We start from the raw sequence: 20,901 nt of genomic DNA, 5'->3' as shown, positions 1-20,901 counted from the left end.
AATTAATAAAAGGTAAAGAAGGTGTGTTGTGGGCACCTCAGCTCTGTAGGGCAGGAAGATGGCACTGGCCAGGTTCCCCGTGATGCCGCTCAGGATGTAGATGATGGAGATACGCAGCCAACCTGCCAACTTCTCGATATCTCTCAAGATTGTCATTTGAAATATCACCGAAACCAGGCAGTGCAAAATCCTGCACACACACACACACACACACACACACACACACAGAGAGAGAGAGAGAGAGAGAGAGAGAGAGAGAGAGAGAGAGATAAGAATGAGAATCTGTAAGTTACTAAACATGCAGAAAGTCACTTTCTTTGGGTGGAATACTGAATGTAGTTTTTTCTCTATGTTTTTTACAAATCTACACCTAGATCTGGAGAATTACAGCTCACTGTTTGCACTTTTCTATTCCAGTTAGTGTTTCGAAATACAGATTTGTGTCACAGCACACATACTTAATGACCACACTATATGCAATGACGTCATTCATGTTCCCCTTATAGGATAACATGCCTTCTTTAACCACTAATCTCATCGCTCGGTGCGTTGATGACGTGATTCAGTTTATTCAGAGGACATTTCAGGGCACTGTCAGATGCATCATATGGTCAATATTTATCTTTATAACCAAAAGCGTCATGTCAATTGCCACGAAGACATGTACTTTCGGAAGAAGGATGCCAAACACACTCAAAGCAAAGTCTGAAATGTCTTTACAAGGTGGCACGTGATATCAGAGGCACGTGCATGTGGCTGAATCTATGGAACGGGCTTAGGAACAGGAAATCAGGCGAGCTCTGCGTCTAGCAAGTGAGCACTATCTTAATTACTGTCCAGGCTCAGAACACTGCATCTCATCAAAGTATTAGAGTCAGCTGTTTCTCAAAACAGATTAGCCAAACATGTCGGCTTCTTAGAGATCACTGAACCATACACTGTGAGGTTCAATTTGAAAAATAACCCTTGAATTTGACTCTTTACCTGATTACTCCCAGGTCACCATAACTATCCACTAAACCACTGTGTGCCCCCCATTATGTTTTTTTTTTTTTCATTTTAATTTATTAAATAATTCAACGAAAAATGTACATTTTACCAGAACACAGCATAAGGTTAAAAATATAGGATGTTTAGGTGATACACTTAGCTAAAGTCCAGTACTGGAAAAGCACATGAGTACGTGAATGCTTTTTTTAAAAAAAAGGAGGGGGGAGGGGCAAGGGCAACAGCATATACAGTATTTGATGATAAAGGAGAAAAACTCACCCTGCATGTAAAAAGAGAGAGAGCCATAAACGGTAGAACTGGTCAGGTTTCTCTGGGTTCAGGAAGGGCAGCAGGCCACAAACATCATCCATACAGTGTACCTGGTGTTGGAGACAGAGTCCAAAATCAGGCTACCTAACTAATATTAAAGAAAGGTGAAGTAAACCACAAAACAGCCCTTTATAACTGGCAGAAAATCTCACTCTCTCTCACACAAACATACAGACACACACACACACACAGACACACACACTATCAGGGTGTCTTTTTGTCCATCAGAACGGTCTCAGGATGACACTCACAGCACGACACTCCAGTTTAACATGGTGTTTACAAGCGATCAGATCACTTAATCTGTGGCAGAATTCTGCAGCTGAAGCGAGTAATACAATCACTCTGCTTTAATAACGTCACTCAATTCATTATACGCGAAGTCTTTCAGTCTTAATGCTAAAACATTATTTAAAACAAATTTCTACTTGCTTTATGTAATAGGAAACAGACGATACACCAAAGCCACGATTCAAGATGATATTCACGAGACGATACACACTTCACAAGACGATACTGTGATGACATTAAAGTCACTCCGCTGCACTATCAATACAATATGGGCGTCAGACCCCACATCAGTATTTCTGTGAAACCCTTATGGTCCATAATGGAAGTTTATATATTTTTATATATTATTGGTATTTAACATGTTCTATCAACTAACGCCAATAATCTATAGGCTCTGAAATTACAATAGGACGTTTATAGGAAGAACAGGGCTAACAGAAACCATTAAAGTGTTTGCACTAGGTAATAACATTTATTATACTGACAAATGCATTCCTCTGTTTAATCACATTTCATTGGATAGCAGCTGTTGTGATGAGAAACAGGATTAGCCAGTTGAGATGATGCATTTTTCCTGTTTCTGTCTGAAAGCTACTCGTCAGATAGCTAGACTATAAGCATGGAGGTGACAGCCGGTGAAGTAGCTGCTGGAGTTTACTGCAAAAGAAAAGTAAATCAGGATTTATAATAGAGTGTCATTTTGGTCTGTTATTATAGTTATTTTAATCTGTTTTTTTTTTTTTTAGTGGAAATGTATTTCATGGGAATGTTATTAAGATGAAATGTTGTTTGATGGTTGAATGTGCCTTAAACGGTTCAATAAAAAATTTATGTCATCAGCTCTCCTACTGCTGACTGAAATACACGAGGGTGTCATGGTTAATGATCCCGTAGAGATCAGGAAAACAACCACGTCATTTTATATAGTCCTCAGCATTCTGAAATGACTTTCTGGTTAACGTTGTGGCGACGTACTTCTGAATCGTTCAGAAATCGAATTCATCTCACCAGTATTTTGTATTGCGGTATTCGAGACAATGATATTCTGCTTCATGCCTATTATGTAAACATCCTGAAATCCATTTTCCTGTAATGTTTATTTAAATACATTCAAATATATCATTTGGGAAAAAAACAATGCTTATAAAATAATAATGAATAACGTCTTTGAAAAAACAAGCACTTAAGTTACTATGCAGTTAAGACAAGACCAATGCTGCGTCCCAGTTACTATCCGTCCTATATAGTAGCCGAGATGAGAATTAGTGTGTCCCAAAATGTAGTATGTTGAAATGAGTATCCCAGAGGTACCCGGAGGGGCTACTATTTCCGGTACATTTTCAAAGTGTGGGTCTGTGGACACGCTTTAAGCTACTATTGCCCAGAACTCGAACGAGTTTTGCGATGGTTTGCTTTGCTGAATTCAAGTGTAACGTTGGTGATGCGTCTTCAGTATTGTAAGAACTTAAACGTTAAGCATTAAATAAGGAATAACGAATGATGAAAAGCTGAAATGCGACGAGGAGTTTGTTTACGGTGACAGTGTGTGTAACTAATAATCAACAACAGCGTTCTCTTCTGTTACATGACATGTTAGTATGTCCCATTACTGGCATACTCTTTTTACTACACACTCAAAAGTATGTACTTTTTCCTTCACAAAAAGAGTACACACTTGGGACAAATTGGGACGCAGCACAAGTGCATCAATGCCACATGGAGCAATTGCTTACTTGTGAACACAGCGTTGCCTCTTCGTGGAAAGAACCTCTCATGAAGTCACAGTATTCCCGTGATGTGATCTCACACCTGCACAAAGTGAGCAACGAGTCAGAGTGATAGAAATGAACTATCGCTTTGTTCAGGACTTTCGCATTACATGTTTGTATTTCTCAAACAGCTTGCTATATACACTCACCAACCACTTTATTAGGAACACCTAATACCTGCATCTGCGCTACGCATTCATGCAGTTAGCCAATCATCGAATCTTGTGGCAGCAGCGCAATACGCAAAATGCGTAAAAGATTTTGACCTGTGCTGCCATGTGATTGGCTGATTGGATAACTGAATGCATGACCAGATGTACAGGGGTACATCTGAGTCACTGAGTGTAAACACAAACACACACACACAGATATATATATATATATATATATATATATATATATATATATATATATATACATACATATATATATATATATATATATATATATATATATATATATATATATATATATATATATATATATATATATATGTGTGTGTGTGTGTGTGTGTGTGTGTGTGTGTGGTGTATGTGGTTGATCTCACCTTCCTTTAGTTCCAATACAGCATGGCCGACCGGTGATTGTACAGTCAATGTGGGGCAGGTTTGTGTGATTGCCAGTATTGTACCTGGTGCAGACCTAAAGTAGACAGCACAGAGCTTCATAAAATCCCCTGAAACCCAAAAACCTCTTAATTTCATCATCTACACCTAACACCACAGGCTCATAAACTAGCATCATTCTAAAACCCCTTCATTTCACAAATGACATCCTTTTTAACCATTATAGAAGCTTATAATCACCAACCCTGTAAAACCCCATAATTTTATGCCTACATCCAATAACGCAGTGACCTGAAACCAACAGTCGAATAAGCCTTTACATCAGCTGTGCCATCACACTTACTGGCCACTTAGTGATGTCATCAGGCCACTCGTGAGGGGTTACAGAGGCTGGCTCCAGACAAATCCTGCACAAAGCCCAACACAATCATCCAGAACATGTGTACCACTGTGTGTAAATTATACAGGTGCAAGCATTTGCTGGGAAATATGCTTCTCTCACCTGGGGTCCTGATGGCACACAGAGCCGTAGTTGTGGGGTGTACCGTCCTGTGGAGTGCTAGGATGATCGGGCCACTTCACCCACTCAGCCAGTGTGCTCTAAAATAAAGAAAGAGAGAACAAGTGGGCTTGAGTCACCAACTTGTTTAACATTTGCAGCACAGAATACGCAATAATCATCCATTTGCTTGCTGTATTATAAAGTCCTGTTGTATGAAAAACAACCCTGTGCTTTCTTTGCAGTTATTCCTTATTACCTCAGTGGTACCAGAAACTAATCACAATATCGTACAAACGTATTAATTAAATCTTTACCTAGTGCTTGATATATTCCCACAAGGTTTTAGATGTACAATGGCTTCAGAAAGTGTTTAGACCTCTTCACATTTTTTGCACACTTTATTGTATTATATATTTAATTTAAAATTATTAAAATGACTCTTGTGGCCATTAATCTACACACAATGATCCATAATGACTCCAAATTGAGCTCAGGTGCATCCTGCTTGCTTTGATTATCTTGAGATGTCTCTAGAACTTGACTGGTGTCCACCTGTGGATTTATACACACATAAATCATGTCCAATGTCCCACAATTCACAGTGCATGCCAGATAAAAAACCAAGCCATGAAGTCCAAGGAACTCTGCAGTTCTCTACTCTCTCTGTGATCAAACTACCGTATGTTGAGACACAGATCTGGACAAGGGCATACAACCATTTCTAAAGCTTTGAATATTCCCAGGAGCACAATGGGCTCCATCATAGTAAAACGGAAGAAGTTTGTAACCACCAGTGACCAAGAAACCAATGGCTTCTCTCACAGAGCTTCAGAAGTCCTCTACAGAGAAGGGAGAACCGGCCAGAAAAACAACCATCCAAGACATACTCCATCAATCAGAAATTTCAGGTATGCTATTAATAGGTCAAGATTGGCTGATTATAGATACAATACAAGACAATACAACTTGTATTGTCAACCGAGGTTGAAATTTCTCATTGACCACCCTGGCAATATAAAAGACACATACAATACAGCACAAATGTTAGCAACAACATAATAAAACAAAATATAGAAACAAAAGAAATTAGACTTATGGAAAAAAAACATTTAATGTTATTATGATTAATATATCCAATCACAGTATGTAAAAATTATCTTTTGTAAATATTCTTTTTTGCCCTAGGCATTGCATTGACAAACTGGTCACACATGGGATGAGCAGTATCTTTTAGAAGACACTCTGCTTTTTCAACACATCTTAAGATGTACAACTCACCTATTTTGCTCTGTATTAATGCATCAATAACTCTTGCCGAGGTATTTTTTCTGTTTACAGTTGAGGAGCCTGGACCAATATGTTACGTAATAGGTCAGCACACTCTCAACCACTGATTTGTAAGCAATCTCCACTATGTTCAGACTCGCACCAAAACTGGAAATTTTCCGAATTTGGAACATATGTTGCACACATTTAAAAAAATATATATAATTAGTGTTGTCCAAGAAACTCTGTTTACTATCCATATACAGTGGCAAGAAAAAGTATGTAAACCTTTTGGAATTTCATGGTTTTCTGAATAAATTTGTCATAAAATGGGATCTGATCTTCATCTAAGTCAAAGGTATTGACAAATATAATGTGTCTAAAATAATAACACAAAATAAATTCTGATCCCTCATGTCTTTATTGAACACACTCATTCAAAATTCAAAATGGCAGTGGAAAAAGTAAGTGAACCCTTAGAATTAATAACTGGTTGACCCCCCCTTGACACCAATAACCTCAACCAGGCGCTTCCTGTAGCTGTGGATCAGACCTGCACATCGTTCAGGAGGAATTTTAGCCCATTCTTCCTGGCAGAACTGCTTTAGCTTGGTGATATTCTTTGGACGTCTCATGTGTATGGCTCTCTTCAAGTCATTCCATAGCATCTCTATTGGGTTGAGGTCTGGGCTCTGACTCCACTCCAAAAGGCGGATTTTGTTTTTCTGAAGCCATTCTGTTGTGGATTTGCTTCGGTGTTTTGGGTCGTTGTCCTGTTGCATCACCCAACGTCTACACAGTTTTAGCTGACGTACAGACATTCTCACATTATCCTGAAGAATTGTCTGATATACTTGGGAATTCATCTTCCCTTCAATGATTGCAATCTGGACAGGCCCTGATGCAGCAAAGCAGGCCCAAATCATGATGTTTCCTCCACCATACTTTACAGTTGGGATGATGTTTTCGTGATGATATGCCGTGCCCTTTCTACACCAGATGTAGTGCTGTGTGGTTTTTTCAAATAGTTCAATCTTAGTTTCATCAGTCCACAAAACATTTTGCCCATACCGCTGTGGAATGTCAATGTGCTCTTTTGCAAACTTCAGGCGTGCAGCAATGTTCTTTTTAGTAAGCAGTGGCTTCCTTCGTGGTGTCCTGCCGTAGATACCCTGCTTGTTCAATGTTTTACGTATTGTACACTCATAAACAGAGATGTTAGCCAGTTCCAATGATGCCTTCAAATCTTTGGCTGTCATTCAGGGTTGTTTCTTTACCTCAGTGATGAGTCTTCGATGTGCTCTTGGTGTCATTTTGACTGGGCACCCACTTCTTGGTAGAGTAGCAACAGTCCTAAAGTGTCTCCATTTGTAGACTGTTTTCCAAACTGTAGACTGGTGAATTTCTAAAGTCTTTGAAATCACTTTGTAATCCTTTACAGCTTTATGTAAATCAACAATTCTTGATCGTAGATCCTCTGAAAGCTCTTTTTGGCGAGGCACGGCTCACATAAGTGTATGCTTCTTGTGCAGAGCAAACTCCAAAACTTTGAGGGGTCAAAGTAGCTGTAGTCCACAGCTCCAAACTCATTTTCTTAACGAGACTCCAGGTGTGCTAAAACCTGACTCCAATGAGCTTTTTGAGGTCATTAATTCAAGGGTTCACATACTTTTTCCACAAGCACTGTGAGTTTTTTTTTGGTTGCTCTCAATAAAGACATGAAAGATCAGAATTTTTTTGTTATTATTTTAGAAACATAATATTTGTTAATACCCTTGTCTTAGATGAAGTACAGATCACATTTTATGACAAATTTATTTAAAAAAAAACATGAAATTCCAAAAGGTTCACATGCTTTTTCTTGCCACTGTATGTACCACGATATTTAAGATAATCAAAAATCTCGACAGGATGATAGTCTTATCATTACGAGCTCAACTTAACAATGCAAGATCATGCCCTAAATGATTAAACTAACAAATTTGTCATGATCTGTTGTCTGGATACTGCTATTGCTCCTGAGTTAAAGGGAAAACAATTTTCTGGTGTAATGAGAAAAATAAAAATAAAAATAAAGCCCTTTGAGATGAACTCCCAAGTACTATGTCTGGTGAAAACCAAGTACTGCTCATGAACTGGTAATCCCATCTGTACTGCAGTGAAGCATGGTGGTGGCAGCATGATGCTATGGATGCTTCTCAAGCAGTAGGGGCAGATAGATTGGTCAGAATTGAGTGAGGGATGAATGCAGTCAAATACAGACAGGGCCATAAAAAAAAATGCTCTAGAGCACACACGACCTCAGACTGGGGCAAAGGTTCACCTTTTACCATGACGACTTGGACAACACTGGAGTGCCCTTGAGTGCCCCAGCTTGAACCAACTTGAACCAACAATGGTACTTCTACAAAGCACTGAATAATGGTTCTGTATACTTATCTAAATAAGAGATTTCTGTTTTTGATTTTTAATACATCTGCAACTTCTAAAAACTTTTTTTTGTTTGGTCGTTATGGGGGTATAGTGTGTAGACTAATGTCAAGTGAAGGGGTCTGATTAAAATGTATGTTCTTATCACTGACAACAAGTTTATGTTAAAGCATAAATGAAGCGATTAAGAGCTCACCGAGCACTCTTCCGCAGATGTTTGCAGGCAGCCCGAGCGGTCGTTGCGCACACAGCAGGCCGAGTTGCGCTCAGTCTCACGTTTCTGCTGGATTTGAGCATGCACCTCCTGGTCCTGTCGCATACAGGGTGAGAATTTGGCTCCCAGATGGATCAGAGCCTCCTGGTGGTGAGAAGGTGAAGACCCATGAGGCCAAAAACAACCAGTATTTAATAACGCATCTTAGTGCTTACATTAGTGCAGTGACAATCAACATACCGAACTTGGTCCAATCCAAAAGTTCTCTTGCTGCACATACTTGACATTCTCATAGACACCTTTGTTTCTTAAAACCTTAGCAAACAAAATAAGAACAATAATTGTGAATCATAATTGTGTGCCACAGTGCCATGATTTTAGCCTGAAACTTTGAGAAAATGGCTGCACTCACAGAATCGACTGTCTCATGCTGAGAGAAGCCCACGGGTGCTATGCCATAAATACATACAGCCAGAATAGTAATGAGTAGGTGGACAAACGTGATCCAGTAGGTAAAGAAGGGCCTGTAAAACAACCCAGATTCAGTAAAGATTTTCAAAGTGTCATCTCATTCTCATGTCAAAAGCATGAAAAAGAAAGAAGCATGAAACTATAAAGCGATGAACCTACTTGAAGAAACAGAACATCTGCATGAATGTCACATGGCTAAGAAAAAAAGACTAATAAAAAAGACATACCTGTGATCGTCCATATCCTCGATCTGCCTTTTCACATAGCTGTCTATGCGTTTGCGGTACGTCCGATTGGTCAGCTTGCCCACCATGCCAAGCCCATATGGCCGTTTCTCTCGCGCAAAGAGCTTCTTGACAGGTACAGCAATCCGTTGCCCTCGTCTCTGCCCGCTTACACTGACCACTTCCTGTTTCAGCCGGACTTTGGGTGGCGCAGGGGTTCCTTCCTTGGCCTTTCTCCAGCCTCTCTCTAGAGGTCTATTACAACACACAGACATACATCATTACCTGAGTGTTAAAGTGAATCATGGACGTACACTATTACAATTTGAATCATTTGAGTCATTGTTTAATTTACACCGAGTGTAAACAATGAATGCAGACTCACAGCATCAGATGACTCCTCTCTAGTTCACTCTTGTCTAGCGCACTACCAGTCAGTTCTGACTCGTCCAGCTGCTTGCTGTCCACGTCCTTGGTGGTGGAGTCAGAAGGAGACTCAAACACCTCGTCATGAAATGTTGACATCTCTTCCTGCATCAGGCCATCCTGAGCAGCACAAAGTAGATGGACATGAACTCTGTACATATGGCTGGTTGAAAATAGGTCTTAAATGAAGGCCTTTACCAAGACATTTCACATAACTTTGTGTATTACGTAAAATTTTTTATTTGACTTCCATCCAAAATGCTACCAAAAAAATCCACTGGCTCAGAAGTATGTTGGTGTGTGTGCATAATGACTGACGGCGGCATCTTCTGAAAACCACTTCTGAATGCGCGTGATCTCCGATCCCTCAGACGTCACTGTCTTAAAAACAGTCATGAGTCTGTAATGGAGATCCTGAAATGGGGACGGGAATACTTTGGTAAACCTTCGTTAGTCGACACCATTCACCGCTGCATCCACAGATGCAAGTTAAGGCTTTACTATGTAAAGCAGAAGCCATACACCAACACTGTCCAGAAGCTCCACCCACTTCTCTGGGCTCAGTCTCATCGGAGATGGACAGTAGCAGACTGGAATCGTGTTTTGTGGTCAGACGAGTCAACATTTCAAATAGTTTTTGGACAAAACAACCTTCATGTTCTCGGGGCCAAAGAGGAAAAGGGCCATCCAAGCTGTTATCAGTATCATGTCCAAAAGCCAGCGTCTGTTATGGTATGGGGACGTATCATTGCACATGGCAGGGGTAACGTGCACATCTGTGAGGGCAACATTAATGCAGAAATATATGTACAAGTTTTGGAGCAACACATGCTGCCATCCAGAGCAGGACAACGCCAAACCACATTCTGCATGGATTACAAGCACATTGTAAGCAGAGAGTGCGGGTGCTAGCATGGCCTGTCTGCAGTCCTGACCCGTCTCCCAGGGAGAACGTGTGGCGCATTATGAAGCACAAAATAAGGCAACAAAGGCCGCATAAAGTTGCACAGCTGAAGACATTCATAATGGATGAATGGGGGAAAAATCCGCTTGCTAAACTTAACCAACTGGTGTCTCCAGCGTCCAAACTCTTAGTAGGTGTTATTAAAAAAAAAGCTGATGTTACACAGCGGTAAACAGTCGACTGTCCCAACTTTTTTTGGAGTGTGTTGCAGTCATCAGATTTGAAATGAGTGTATATTTTCAAAAATAAATTCACAAAGTAAAACATCAATTAATGTGATAATAATGTGTTTTCTGTATAGTACAGGGTGAACTGAATGAGAGTAATATGACTCTTTTTGTTTGTATTTTTTTTACATTTTCCATGCTGTCACAACATTTTTTGGAATTGGAGTTGTAAATGCACCCCTGAAGATTATAATCCGAAAAGGCTAATGAAGAGAATTACTTTATAGATTGATTGGGCCTTAATGAGTTCTGACTTACTCTTGCAAAAAAGGACGTGTCCAGCTCATCAGGAAAGTCCACGACGTCCTCCTCAATGAAGCTGGCCGGGGTGAAGCTGCGCCTGTGAACCTGCCTCAGGGTGCTTTCTTTGAATGAGCGTCCCTGAAAAAAATCATAATTACACACAGGATTCAAAGTAAAAGTATGCGCTGGACATTATCTCACTCCTACCTGCTCCTGAAGGAATTCTGATCAATCCCACAAACTGCCAGCAGCTATTTTTGCTTCTATCAATATCTATTCGGTCATTTCTAATAGACTTAGCTGCTTCTATATTGGCAAAATATAAAGAACAAGTCATTTAAAGCACAGCAACCCCAACCGTGGAAGTGCTAGGCAAACGTGCTAACCACGAAGCCACCGTGCCCCCCTCATGTCTTAATAGTACTCCAATTTCGTCTTCATATCACTAAGCATTGTATTGTCTTTGCAGTCACTCTCCTGCACTAAGTTTATTCAACTGATCTTGTTGGCTCACCTTGACAAGGGCAGCCGCTGCCCTGAAGCTCATCTTGGCCACAGACTCACGCTTGCGTCGGCGAGGTCTCCGGTTGAGGCCGGATCGGGAGCTGGTGAAGGAGCAGAGAGAGGTGGCACCAGGTGTGATGGGCGTATGGGGCACACTGTATCCGTCCACTTCCTCCACCATGCGGAAGGCCCGACCTCGCGCCAACGGGTCCACGATCTGCGCAGAATGCAACTATGAAGTCAGTGTTAAGTTCTTGATCATACAAGACAGATGAATATTATTTACCGGACATTATTTGGCAAGAGACCTATCACCCAAAAGGACTAATCAGCATGAAATGGAAAAATACTTTGACACTAATATTTACATATAATTCATAGAAGGTGTACCTTTGGTATCCCATGCTGGGATGTAGGTACATAAAGAGGCGGTGGTGTCTCCGTACTGGTCAAAGAGATGTTGTCCTGGCTGGGAAGTTCCATCTCCCGGATCACCTGAGGCTTCAGCTTACCGTAGCGGAGACTGCAGTGGCGCAGGCTCTTCCTCTGCCATTTCTGTGTGGCGTCGCCATCCTTGCTAACCCCAAACCAGTCTGCTGTGCCCCTGGCAGCAAAGAAACATTCCCTTCAGGCTCATCTCACTGATCCGAGGACAGGCAGAAGTCCATTCACTGCCACGAGTCTGCTTTCTCATCACATTGTGCTCCTGTCATTTGGTTTTGCTGTTCAGTTTAAGTGCTCTGTTACAGCAAGTGAGTGTCTAGCAAAAGTGTTAGAGAAATGTAATCATCTCCATGGTGGAGAGAAAGTATGGAAAAATCAGTGAGCTAATAAAGGCAAATTCCAAGAAAAAGAATCAAGAACGGTGCGGAAGATCAACAAGTGCTTTGAAGGGGAAAAAAGGATTTGCCCAGACATGCCTCCGGACACACTTCCCTTCTAGTAGAGGGGCTCACTCTCATTCAAGTACACACACACACACACACACACACACACACACACACTACTCCACCCCTCACTACTGGTGCTTGGCTGTTTGCCACTGTACAATAAAGGCAAATATCTGATTCATTCATGACTCATTTACCCTCACTGATAACAACCAGCGCATATGTAGAATTGATTTAAGTTTCTGCTCTGGTTCTCACAGTGTCCTATGAGATCACCCTTTTCATTTGGAACACCAAAAACTTTACAATGCTTACAAGCCAATAAATATTAGCGGCGTAAAGTAGTGCAGATTGCAATAGTATGTTCAGGAACATTTAGTCTACCAATCAGTCTTGACAATAAAACATGCTCAATGAATTTCAAGACAATCGAATGACATACAGTATATGCCTTCAGGTGTTATCCTGAGTTTGTGTATATGAGCATGGCTGTAATATTTCCACTGTTAGCATTCTCACTCCTCCCCGTGGCCTTGGCACATGGGGTGAGCTGACATTCCCATGATCCTCTATAAATAGCATAGCAATCAGTTGAACACCTGGAGCCATACAGAACAAGGAAGAGGCTAGTCTAGTCTCTCTCTTAAGCCCTATTCAGTTCGGATTGAATTTACATGAGGACCTGGAGTAACTCCATCATTTGCTCATTTGCAGGACTACTGACACATTTCTCCTGATGTGTTTATCCAGACAGACTCGATAGTAAGTATAGTATAACTTAGCCTACACTGGGAGCCAATTGGAAGGAGAAAAATCAAAATCAGAAGAGTGTGATGCTGAAAGCTTATAAAATATTTATATTTACATGCATCTTAGCAAGTAAAAATATCTTTAATATAGTCAAATTCATGTAGTGGTTTCTTATTATAAGATCACAATAAAGCAAATAAAAGAATATTAAAAGCCAATTTCAAGCCATTTGTACTCAGTTCTGGCTTGAAATAGTCTTGTTCTATTGGCAGATAAATTTAGTTTCTTTCTAGAATTAAATGCTTAAAATGAACAAAATTATCTGCCAATAGAACAAAATGGTTTCAAGCTTGAAATGAGTATAAATGGCTTGAAATAGGTTTAATAATCTTATATTTGGCTTATTGTAATCTTATAATAAGAATTACTAGTTTAATCGGATTATATTCAAGATATCTCCACTCGATAAGACGTCATTTTTTGCAGCGAAGGGCTTAACTCTGATACGAGTTGTAATATTTTGGATCCTCGTACAGCCTCAGAACGAAATTTTCATTTCTGAGTGAAAATAACACAGCCCGATGGAGCCAAACAGTGGAAATAAGAACACACGTTCTCGTGACTTCACTAAGAAAGCACTAAATGCCAGCCTCAAGCCGTGACATTACATGTAATTTGCGATCAAAGAACAGAGGCAACTCGAGTCAACTCGTCTGTGAGATTTACAACAAGAAGCTCATAATAAGTCACTAACAAAAGCCTGCGGACTGGAATTTATTTGAAGCATGGTAACTACTGTTCAGAGAAATGTGAGTGGAATTTGTGTTGTACAATCCTCTCTGAACTCCATTCATGTGTGCAAAATAAATAAAGAGTAAAAGTGCAGTGCACTGAGGTGATAGGACTGGTTTATACTTCTGCTGTAATGCGTATTTAGGTCACGACACAGACAGAGGGATTAAGTTGCGCTTCACATCTGTGCTGCTCTACACGGACCCGTCTTCAGGTGAACGCTGACTGCATGGTGGAGACGTGCGTCTGGTTGCGCACCCGGAAAAGTTGTGATAAGACATTATTTCTTCCAGGGGTTTCATTCAATTCAGGATAATATTGCTCAGTGATATTGTTTAACCATTAAAATATTAACCTATTGGTTAAAAAAAAAATCAAAATGAACAATTTCCCTCATCGCACCCATCACTTTCTGTCTTCTGTACATTATGTTTGCATTCCCTCTAAACAACAACTCATCAAAAAAAGACTTTATAATAATATAAACACTAATCATCAACTGATGGCACTTTAATATCCATCCATGTCCTAGATGTCATTTATTATTGTACAGGAGCTGTTGTTTTTTTTCTCCGGAAGTGGAAGAGCAGTGTGTGGCTCTCAGGTCTGCTTGGTGTGTGTGTACCTGATCAGGGTTCTGGAGAGGGACTGGTGCTTCCTCACACTACGTCGCACGGCACGGTGACCCTTAATAGGCACTGTGTTAATCCGCTCGAAGCGGACCCTCCTGCTGCTGCTCGCGTGACACAGGCAAGGAGGGGAATATGAGGAAGAGGAACGCAAAGACAGGGAGGAGAAGAAGAAGAGACAAAAGAAAGAGAAGAGGAAAAGGAGCGTAAGAACAGCTGGAAAAGAGGGCAGGAGAGCCAGACAGATTAGCACAAGCTGAGACAGTTAATCATTTCAGCGTGAGGAGTTCTGATTACGCACCATATTGTAAGTGCACACGGCAAGCTTAACGAAGAGCTGGAGCATGTTCTCGCAAACACACAAAGTACACTCACATATAAACAAAACACCACAAATACACACATAAATCCAAACAACACATGAACACTCATACACACGCTGGTGAATTTGTTGTCCAATATTTCATCACCTGCTCCACACAGAATTAGGAGCCAAGAACGCATAATGGAGCTCATCCACGAAGAGGCATATCGCATGCACACACTTACAGCAAAACAAAAGAAAAGAAAGAAAAGCCTGAAAACAACTAATCAAATCTCAAAACAACGACAATCCAACATCCACTAACATGCTGTCTCTTGGAGACCGGGCGAGATCAATAGCAAACACTTCCGGTTTATGTGAAACGCACAAACACCCCCATGCTTACTGGTTTTCCTACTTCAGCTCACTGACTTCTGGTAAGTTACTGATACACTGGAAATGACTGATACACTGAAAGGAGCAAAGAACTGCTCTTATTACCTCTTGATAGTCTGTGTGATAGAGGTCTGGTGCTGCAGCGGAGGTCGTCGATGCTCGAAAGGGTCGTGTTGTGGAGTTGCAAAATGGGACGTTTCGACAGGCATGCTGACACTGCGGAGAAACCCCTGCCTCCTCACAGGCTGTGAGAAGCACAAAGAGAGACAGAGAGAGAGAGAAACAATGAAAGTGTGACAATGAAAATAAATCTTCTTTTAACATTCATTAAAAAAAAGAGAGCAAAAAAGAGAGAAATGAGTGAGAGCGAGAGAGAAAGAGCGAGAGAGAAAGAGCGAGAGAGAGAGAGAGAGAGAGTTCTCATGCCTGGACAAAGGTGGGTGGTTCGTCCAGAGACATCTGAGCAGTAGGAATGGTCAGTTTGAGCCATGGTGGCTTCTTCCTCTGTAAGCTGCTGGTGCTGTCTCGCCTGGGCTCAGCCATGCTGCCTGCCTCTCCACGCCAGCTACAGACAGACACAGAGAGAGACAGAGAGAGAGAGAGGAGAAAATGAGTGGATAAAATTAAACATTTGACCAGAATCCTTCTAATAAATTTAGTCTCCTGACTCTGAGTACTCCCAAGCTGCTATTTCCACTCACACAAGATCAGGCTCCTGTCTACTGGACTGAAAAGAGGCCCCAAATGATGATATTTTAAATCTGATCTGACAAAACTTGTAAATAATTTGTGGTCTATAGCCCCAGTAACACAGACAAAAAAAAAAAAAGATATATACAGTTCTGTGCAAAATTTTAGGCACCCTATTTTTTTTAGTACAAACTTTGTTATGGATGTTTAATTTTATGATTTCTACATTATGGAGTCAGTACAAAAACACTTTAGATTCCTAAACATTTGTTTTCCAGCACAAAATTAACTGTTACAGAAAAAAATGTTTGTATGTGAGTAAAGAAAGCAGCGTATTAAGTGGTAAGAGACACTTTTCAGACAAAAAAAAAAAAAAAAAACCCACAACAAAGGCTGCGACAGTCAAGATCTCCAGAAGAGCTATGGCTGGTTCTGCAGGACGCTCAGAAACACTTATAGCTCATTTCCTTATAAAACTGCACTAGTTCTACCTGAGACTACTTTTTTTTCTTAAAGCTTTATTACTGTTTACTGTTCTTTATACTATTTTTTTTTTAATTGGAGAAACATTTGATTTCATTATTTTTGGAGGAACCTTTGCTCTACAGCATTTCTTTTTATGTGCCTAAGACTTTTGCACAGTACAGTATATTTTCAGGTCGCTTCGCTGACTGCACATGCCTGTTCCTCCATAAACAGCGGAGGTACTGCATGACGACGCCAACCTTATTTATGGTTAGATGATGCCAAATAAATTAACCTGTGCGCACACAGTGAGGTCATCAAGTCTTAGTCATCAAATTTAGTCCCAAATATTACCTTCCAAAAAAAAGGAAACGTTACAGAAAAATTATTGAACGTCAGTACAGACAGCAATGTGTTACACAATAGACCACTTCTTAGACAAACTAATAATAATCATCATAATAATAACAATCATAATAATAATAATGAAGGCTGCAAAAAAAGACAGAACTGTGACAGTCAAAGTCTCCAGATGAACTGTGGCAGATTCTCCAAGATGCCCAGTAAAGATAATTTACTTATAAAACTGCTGAAAATGGTCCTTCTCTTTTTTTTTAAGAAAAAAGTTATCACACCAAATACTGACTTTGTATACTTTATTACTTTGCACTGCTGTTTATAGTATTTTTTTATGTAGAAATATTTCATTTCATAATTAAATTTTTAGCATGAGAACTTTATCATAGAGGAGACATGTAAAGAGAAAAGACGTCACCACGTGAAACTAATCTCATCCAGTTATTACAGCACAGTATTATGGCTCTGGGTTATGAGCTGTAATACTTTGGCACCTAAAACCACCACAGAACTGCATTTACTCTCTTTTATTCTTTGAGGAAATTCCTTCAGAGCACAGTGCTCTTGTCCTGACTATATGCTCTTATTGTGACATTGTCTGTTTTCACTTCCTGGTCCTGTCTCCACCTCTATGTTGTCATATGCATGACCCATCTGTTTTCAGTTATTTCTAATTAGTCTGTCTATTTAAGCCCTCACGTTTTACTGTCTCCTTGCAAAGTCTCGTTTGGTGTATATGTGCAATTTTGATAGCGTCCTAGTTTCACATGTGCTGAATAGTTTATGATTATGGATTTGTCCTTGTTGATGCTACCTGCCTTGCGCTGGTCTACGCCTGGAATATGATTATATTATGACGAATATTATAGGTAATTCACGGGAAACAACAGCAACAAGGATTTACATTAAAACACCCATTCCAGCTGAGACAATCTGAGTCAACTCACCCGCGAGATTACAACAAGAAGCTCTTAATTAGTCACTAATGACTATCCATGACGCCGTCCTTATTTCTGGCAGTTTCTATATAAACAGAGGTCGTCCTAACAGAGTGTAGGCTGAAGTTAAAATGGATCCTGATGGATCCTCTACGAGCACTACATGTAAACATAGTGGCATCTATATAGTGCACTGTGTAGGTGACAGGAAGCCATTTAGGATCCACTCTGTGGATTCCAAGTTCACATACACTTTTCTAAGGGTCAGGGTTTAAGCTGAAGCAACGCCCTAGTGTAAACCGACTGCCTTACAGAAGTCAGCTCACGTATTGTTGCTGAATCTCGTCTGTTCTATCTTAACCATACAGAGTTGACCGGTTAATTATGAAGATCACGGCTTTTCATATTGACAGAAAAATAACTTGTTTGTTATGAGAACGATGGTAAATTGAGTTCAAATCAGTCATGACTGTCGAAGAGACAGCAATGCCTTATATTTGGGCATTTGGGCATAACGTTGGGGGATGTGATGATACATCATATGATGTATCGTGACAGATTATGTCATAATAATCAACTTTTCTGAGATATCATGGATATTGTGAAATCTTTAAAACTGTAAAATGTTACAAATATTTTTTCAGATTAATTTGTTTAATTGTAATAAACACATTAAACGTTATTTCTATAAAAAAAAAATTCACGTAACACTACTGTATTGCTGGAAGTTTGAGAGCAAACCTGTATATTACGATACACATCACCCGTCATATAAATCGTAACAAAAATATTGTGTCATAAAAATCTCACAAGGCTCATAATCTCTTCCTACACCCTTTCCAGCAATTTCTTTTTTTTTAACTGAAGGTTGGGACTTCCATGATGCAGCCACCATGTTCCACACAATCCTCTATCCCGTTCATTTTTATACCAGTCTCCACTCCTCTTAAAGTCTCTGATTCCTCTTGATAGTCTAAATTTCTAAGACTTGGGCATGGTCTGTACCACAAGATGGCACTCTAAAATCACACCGCTGTGAAATCCAACCCAGAGCTGGACGCCATTGTTACAGAGGAAACTGCAGAACGCAAATTAAGAACAGTTCCCCAGATGTTCATCTTCAAATTCAAATGCCCAAATTGCATTGGCTTGGTGGGAGCCTACTGTCAGCAGACGAAACCGAGACAGCTCAGATACAATTAACTCCTGAAATCTTGCTGTGCTTTTCTCTCCCTGATTCTCTCCCTGTTTGAGACTTTGTGGGTGACCATTTTTAGAGCGCCTTACCCACTATATTCCCACTGCTACAAGGAGAGCCTAAGCCAAGTTATTAAATACTTAATTTCCGGAAACTGCATTATTTTTGCATGTTCAGTTTCCTTTCTTGTCCCTTAAGATACATTCAGAAGAGCTCATAACTGCCATGGCTAGACCCAAAGCCTTGTAGCTATTGTCTACATTTCTCTTGTGGTAAAGCAAAAGCATTTGAAGCGACTGGGTGAGGATATTTGATTCAGACAGTGTGAGGAGGCCGATTAGCAAGCAAATGGGCAGTAAATGCTCCACAGTGGAGTAGATAACATTGGAAAAAGCACTATGAAAGCAAGCTGTTATCCTCTGTAGTGTCTTTAAAAAATTTCAAGCAGGTCTGCACTTAGTCAGAGTTTGAAGCCAGCACAGACACAACTGTACAAGATCATCATATAAGCTGTCATCTCTGGGAGTGCACCACATCTGGTTTAGGTTATACTGAACAAACCAAGGCTTTAACATAAACCAGGGCTCTTTTTTCACACTATAGAGATATGAGAGAGATCATAAGCAATAGGCCTCATGAAACCTCAAATCCCACAAAGCAAAGCCATGCTGGTCATAGAGGTTACGAACAAATAAACGTAGAGAGTTTAAAGGGGGGTGCGGGGGTGCCTTGTTAGTGAGTGGGTGGGCTGAAGAATGATTTCTGAAGTGGGGAATAAACTGTACCTTAAGTCATTCCCATTAAAAAAGATGTAAAAGTACACTATACGATCACCATCACAGACTTGAGTTCGCATGTTTTGGTAAAACAGTAACTTTAATTTAAATTTAAATAATCTGCTCTTCAAAGTGCCAGAACAGTGCTCAATACTGTGCTTGATTTTTGCCGCAGCTCATTGTGATCACGTCACATGACGCGTCTCAGCCCGAATCTGCAGAAAGCCTGTGATAATTTTGAAAAATTGCAAGCGCCTGCGAATATTGAGGAATTTCCTTGATTTTGCTGACTGACTCAGAGGTCTAATCCCTGTTTTTGGCCAATTCTGATACCTGGGATTAAAAGTAAATAAAAATGCCTGCCTGTCAAATAGATATGGGGTGTGATTAGTCAAAAATGTGGTACAATTGGTCACGAGGTCTTGTTTGAAAACTAACTTGCACCTTGAAAATCAAACCGCAAATACATCATAATACAAACCATATTTACAGAGGGGTTTGAACAATGTTTAACCACAGTGACAAGCAAAAACCAGGGGGGATAAAAAGAAAGAAAGATGGTTTTACTTGGGTACGTCACATTATGGAATAAAACTGTGTTATGGTTTCCATTTCTTGTTGTGTTTAAGGAAAACTCCTTTCTCCCAGTATTTGCCAGGGTGTTTCTCCAACCCCAATGCCAGCTCTTACTCAGACGCAACAGCTGTTATCATGGAGTACAAGTCTGACAGAGAGCTTCTGAGTCTGCTTGACATAACAGCCAGGATACGTGCTCATATCCTGCAACGGACTAACGAGAGAAGATGCAAATATCTTTTTTCCCCCTGTTACATGAGTGGAAACAGACCAGCAGTACTTTGTTTGTTTTCTCGCTTTGTTCCATCACTCATCTAATTACACTCACCATTAAATCAAACCAGAAGGCTTGCTGTTACGCACACAGTTGGCAGTGATGAGATTTTAGCCTGAGATCTGCTCATTTCATTGTGGGATGAAGGCCTAATTGTGTCCTCCACAGCTGTGTCATTTGATTCCTGCTCTTGCAGCAGTGACGTCTCTCTGCCAGTTAACAGTTAATGTCCTGCTCACCTCGACTTGGAATTTTTAGCTTTGTCCTTGGTTTATTCTCAGCAATGTGACTTATCTGTGTCTGTCCAAATTATTAATTAATTAATTTATTTATTTATTTATTCATTTTTTAAATCATATGTATCTATGTATCATAGCACCACCTTCTCTATGTATTAAGACATATACACGACTGTTAGGAAAAACGCATCACACAGCATCACCCTAGGA

At 40.2% G+C, this 20,901-nt stretch overlaps 1 protein-coding gene across 2 annotated transcripts in view; it reads right to left on the bottom strand.

Moving 5' to 3' along the window:
- Nucleotides 1-20,901, bottom strand: part of rhbdf1a (rhomboid 5 homolog 1a (Drosophila)) — a 49,308-nt gene that overhangs the window by 1,144 nt on the left and 27,263 nt on the right. The window contains exons 2-18 of one of the 2 annotated variants that reach the window (XM_047150742.2): nucleotides 15,605-15,743; nucleotides 15,284-15,423; nucleotides 14,475-14,582; nucleotides 11,808-12,021; nucleotides 11,428-11,634; nucleotides 10,929-11,051; nucleotides 9,439-9,599; nucleotides 9,057-9,308; nucleotides 8,771-8,882; nucleotides 8,599-8,673; nucleotides 8,341-8,502; nucleotides 4,449-4,546; nucleotides 4,290-4,353; nucleotides 3,928-4,022; nucleotides 3,345-3,420; nucleotides 1,270-1,370; nucleotides 37-190 (exon numbers count right to left, since the gene is read on the bottom strand). In XM_047150742.2, coding sequence (XP_047006698.1) covers nucleotides 37-190; nucleotides 1,270-1,370; nucleotides 3,345-3,420; nucleotides 3,928-4,022; nucleotides 4,290-4,353; nucleotides 4,449-4,546; nucleotides 8,341-8,502; nucleotides 8,599-8,673; nucleotides 8,771-8,882; nucleotides 9,057-9,308; nucleotides 9,439-9,599; nucleotides 10,929-11,051; nucleotides 11,428-11,634; nucleotides 11,808-12,021; nucleotides 14,475-14,582; nucleotides 15,284-15,423; nucleotides 15,605-15,721 — 2,259 coding nt within the window. In that variant the 5' untranslated portion in view covers nucleotides 15,722-15,743. The remainder of the gene's footprint in view (nucleotides 1-36; nucleotides 191-1,269; nucleotides 1,371-3,344; nucleotides 3,421-3,927; nucleotides 4,023-4,289; nucleotides 4,354-4,448; nucleotides 4,547-8,340; nucleotides 8,503-8,598; nucleotides 8,674-8,770; nucleotides 8,883-9,056; nucleotides 9,309-9,438; nucleotides 9,600-10,928; nucleotides 11,052-11,427; nucleotides 11,635-11,807; nucleotides 12,022-14,474; nucleotides 14,583-15,283; nucleotides 15,424-15,604; nucleotides 15,744-20,901) is intronic. The other variant, XM_017454518.3, reaches the window with a different exon arrangement.

Source organism: Ictalurus punctatus, chromosome 24 (assembly GCF_001660625.3).
Source record: "Ictalurus punctatus breed USDA103 chromosome 24, Coco_2.0, whole genome shotgun sequence".
Classification (NCBI taxonomy): domain Eukaryota; kingdom Metazoa; phylum Chordata; class Actinopteri; order Siluriformes; family Ictaluridae; genus Ictalurus; species Ictalurus punctatus.
The sequence above is the reverse complement of the archived record's forward strand: the minus strand, read 5'-3'. Positions and strand labels throughout refer to the sequence as shown.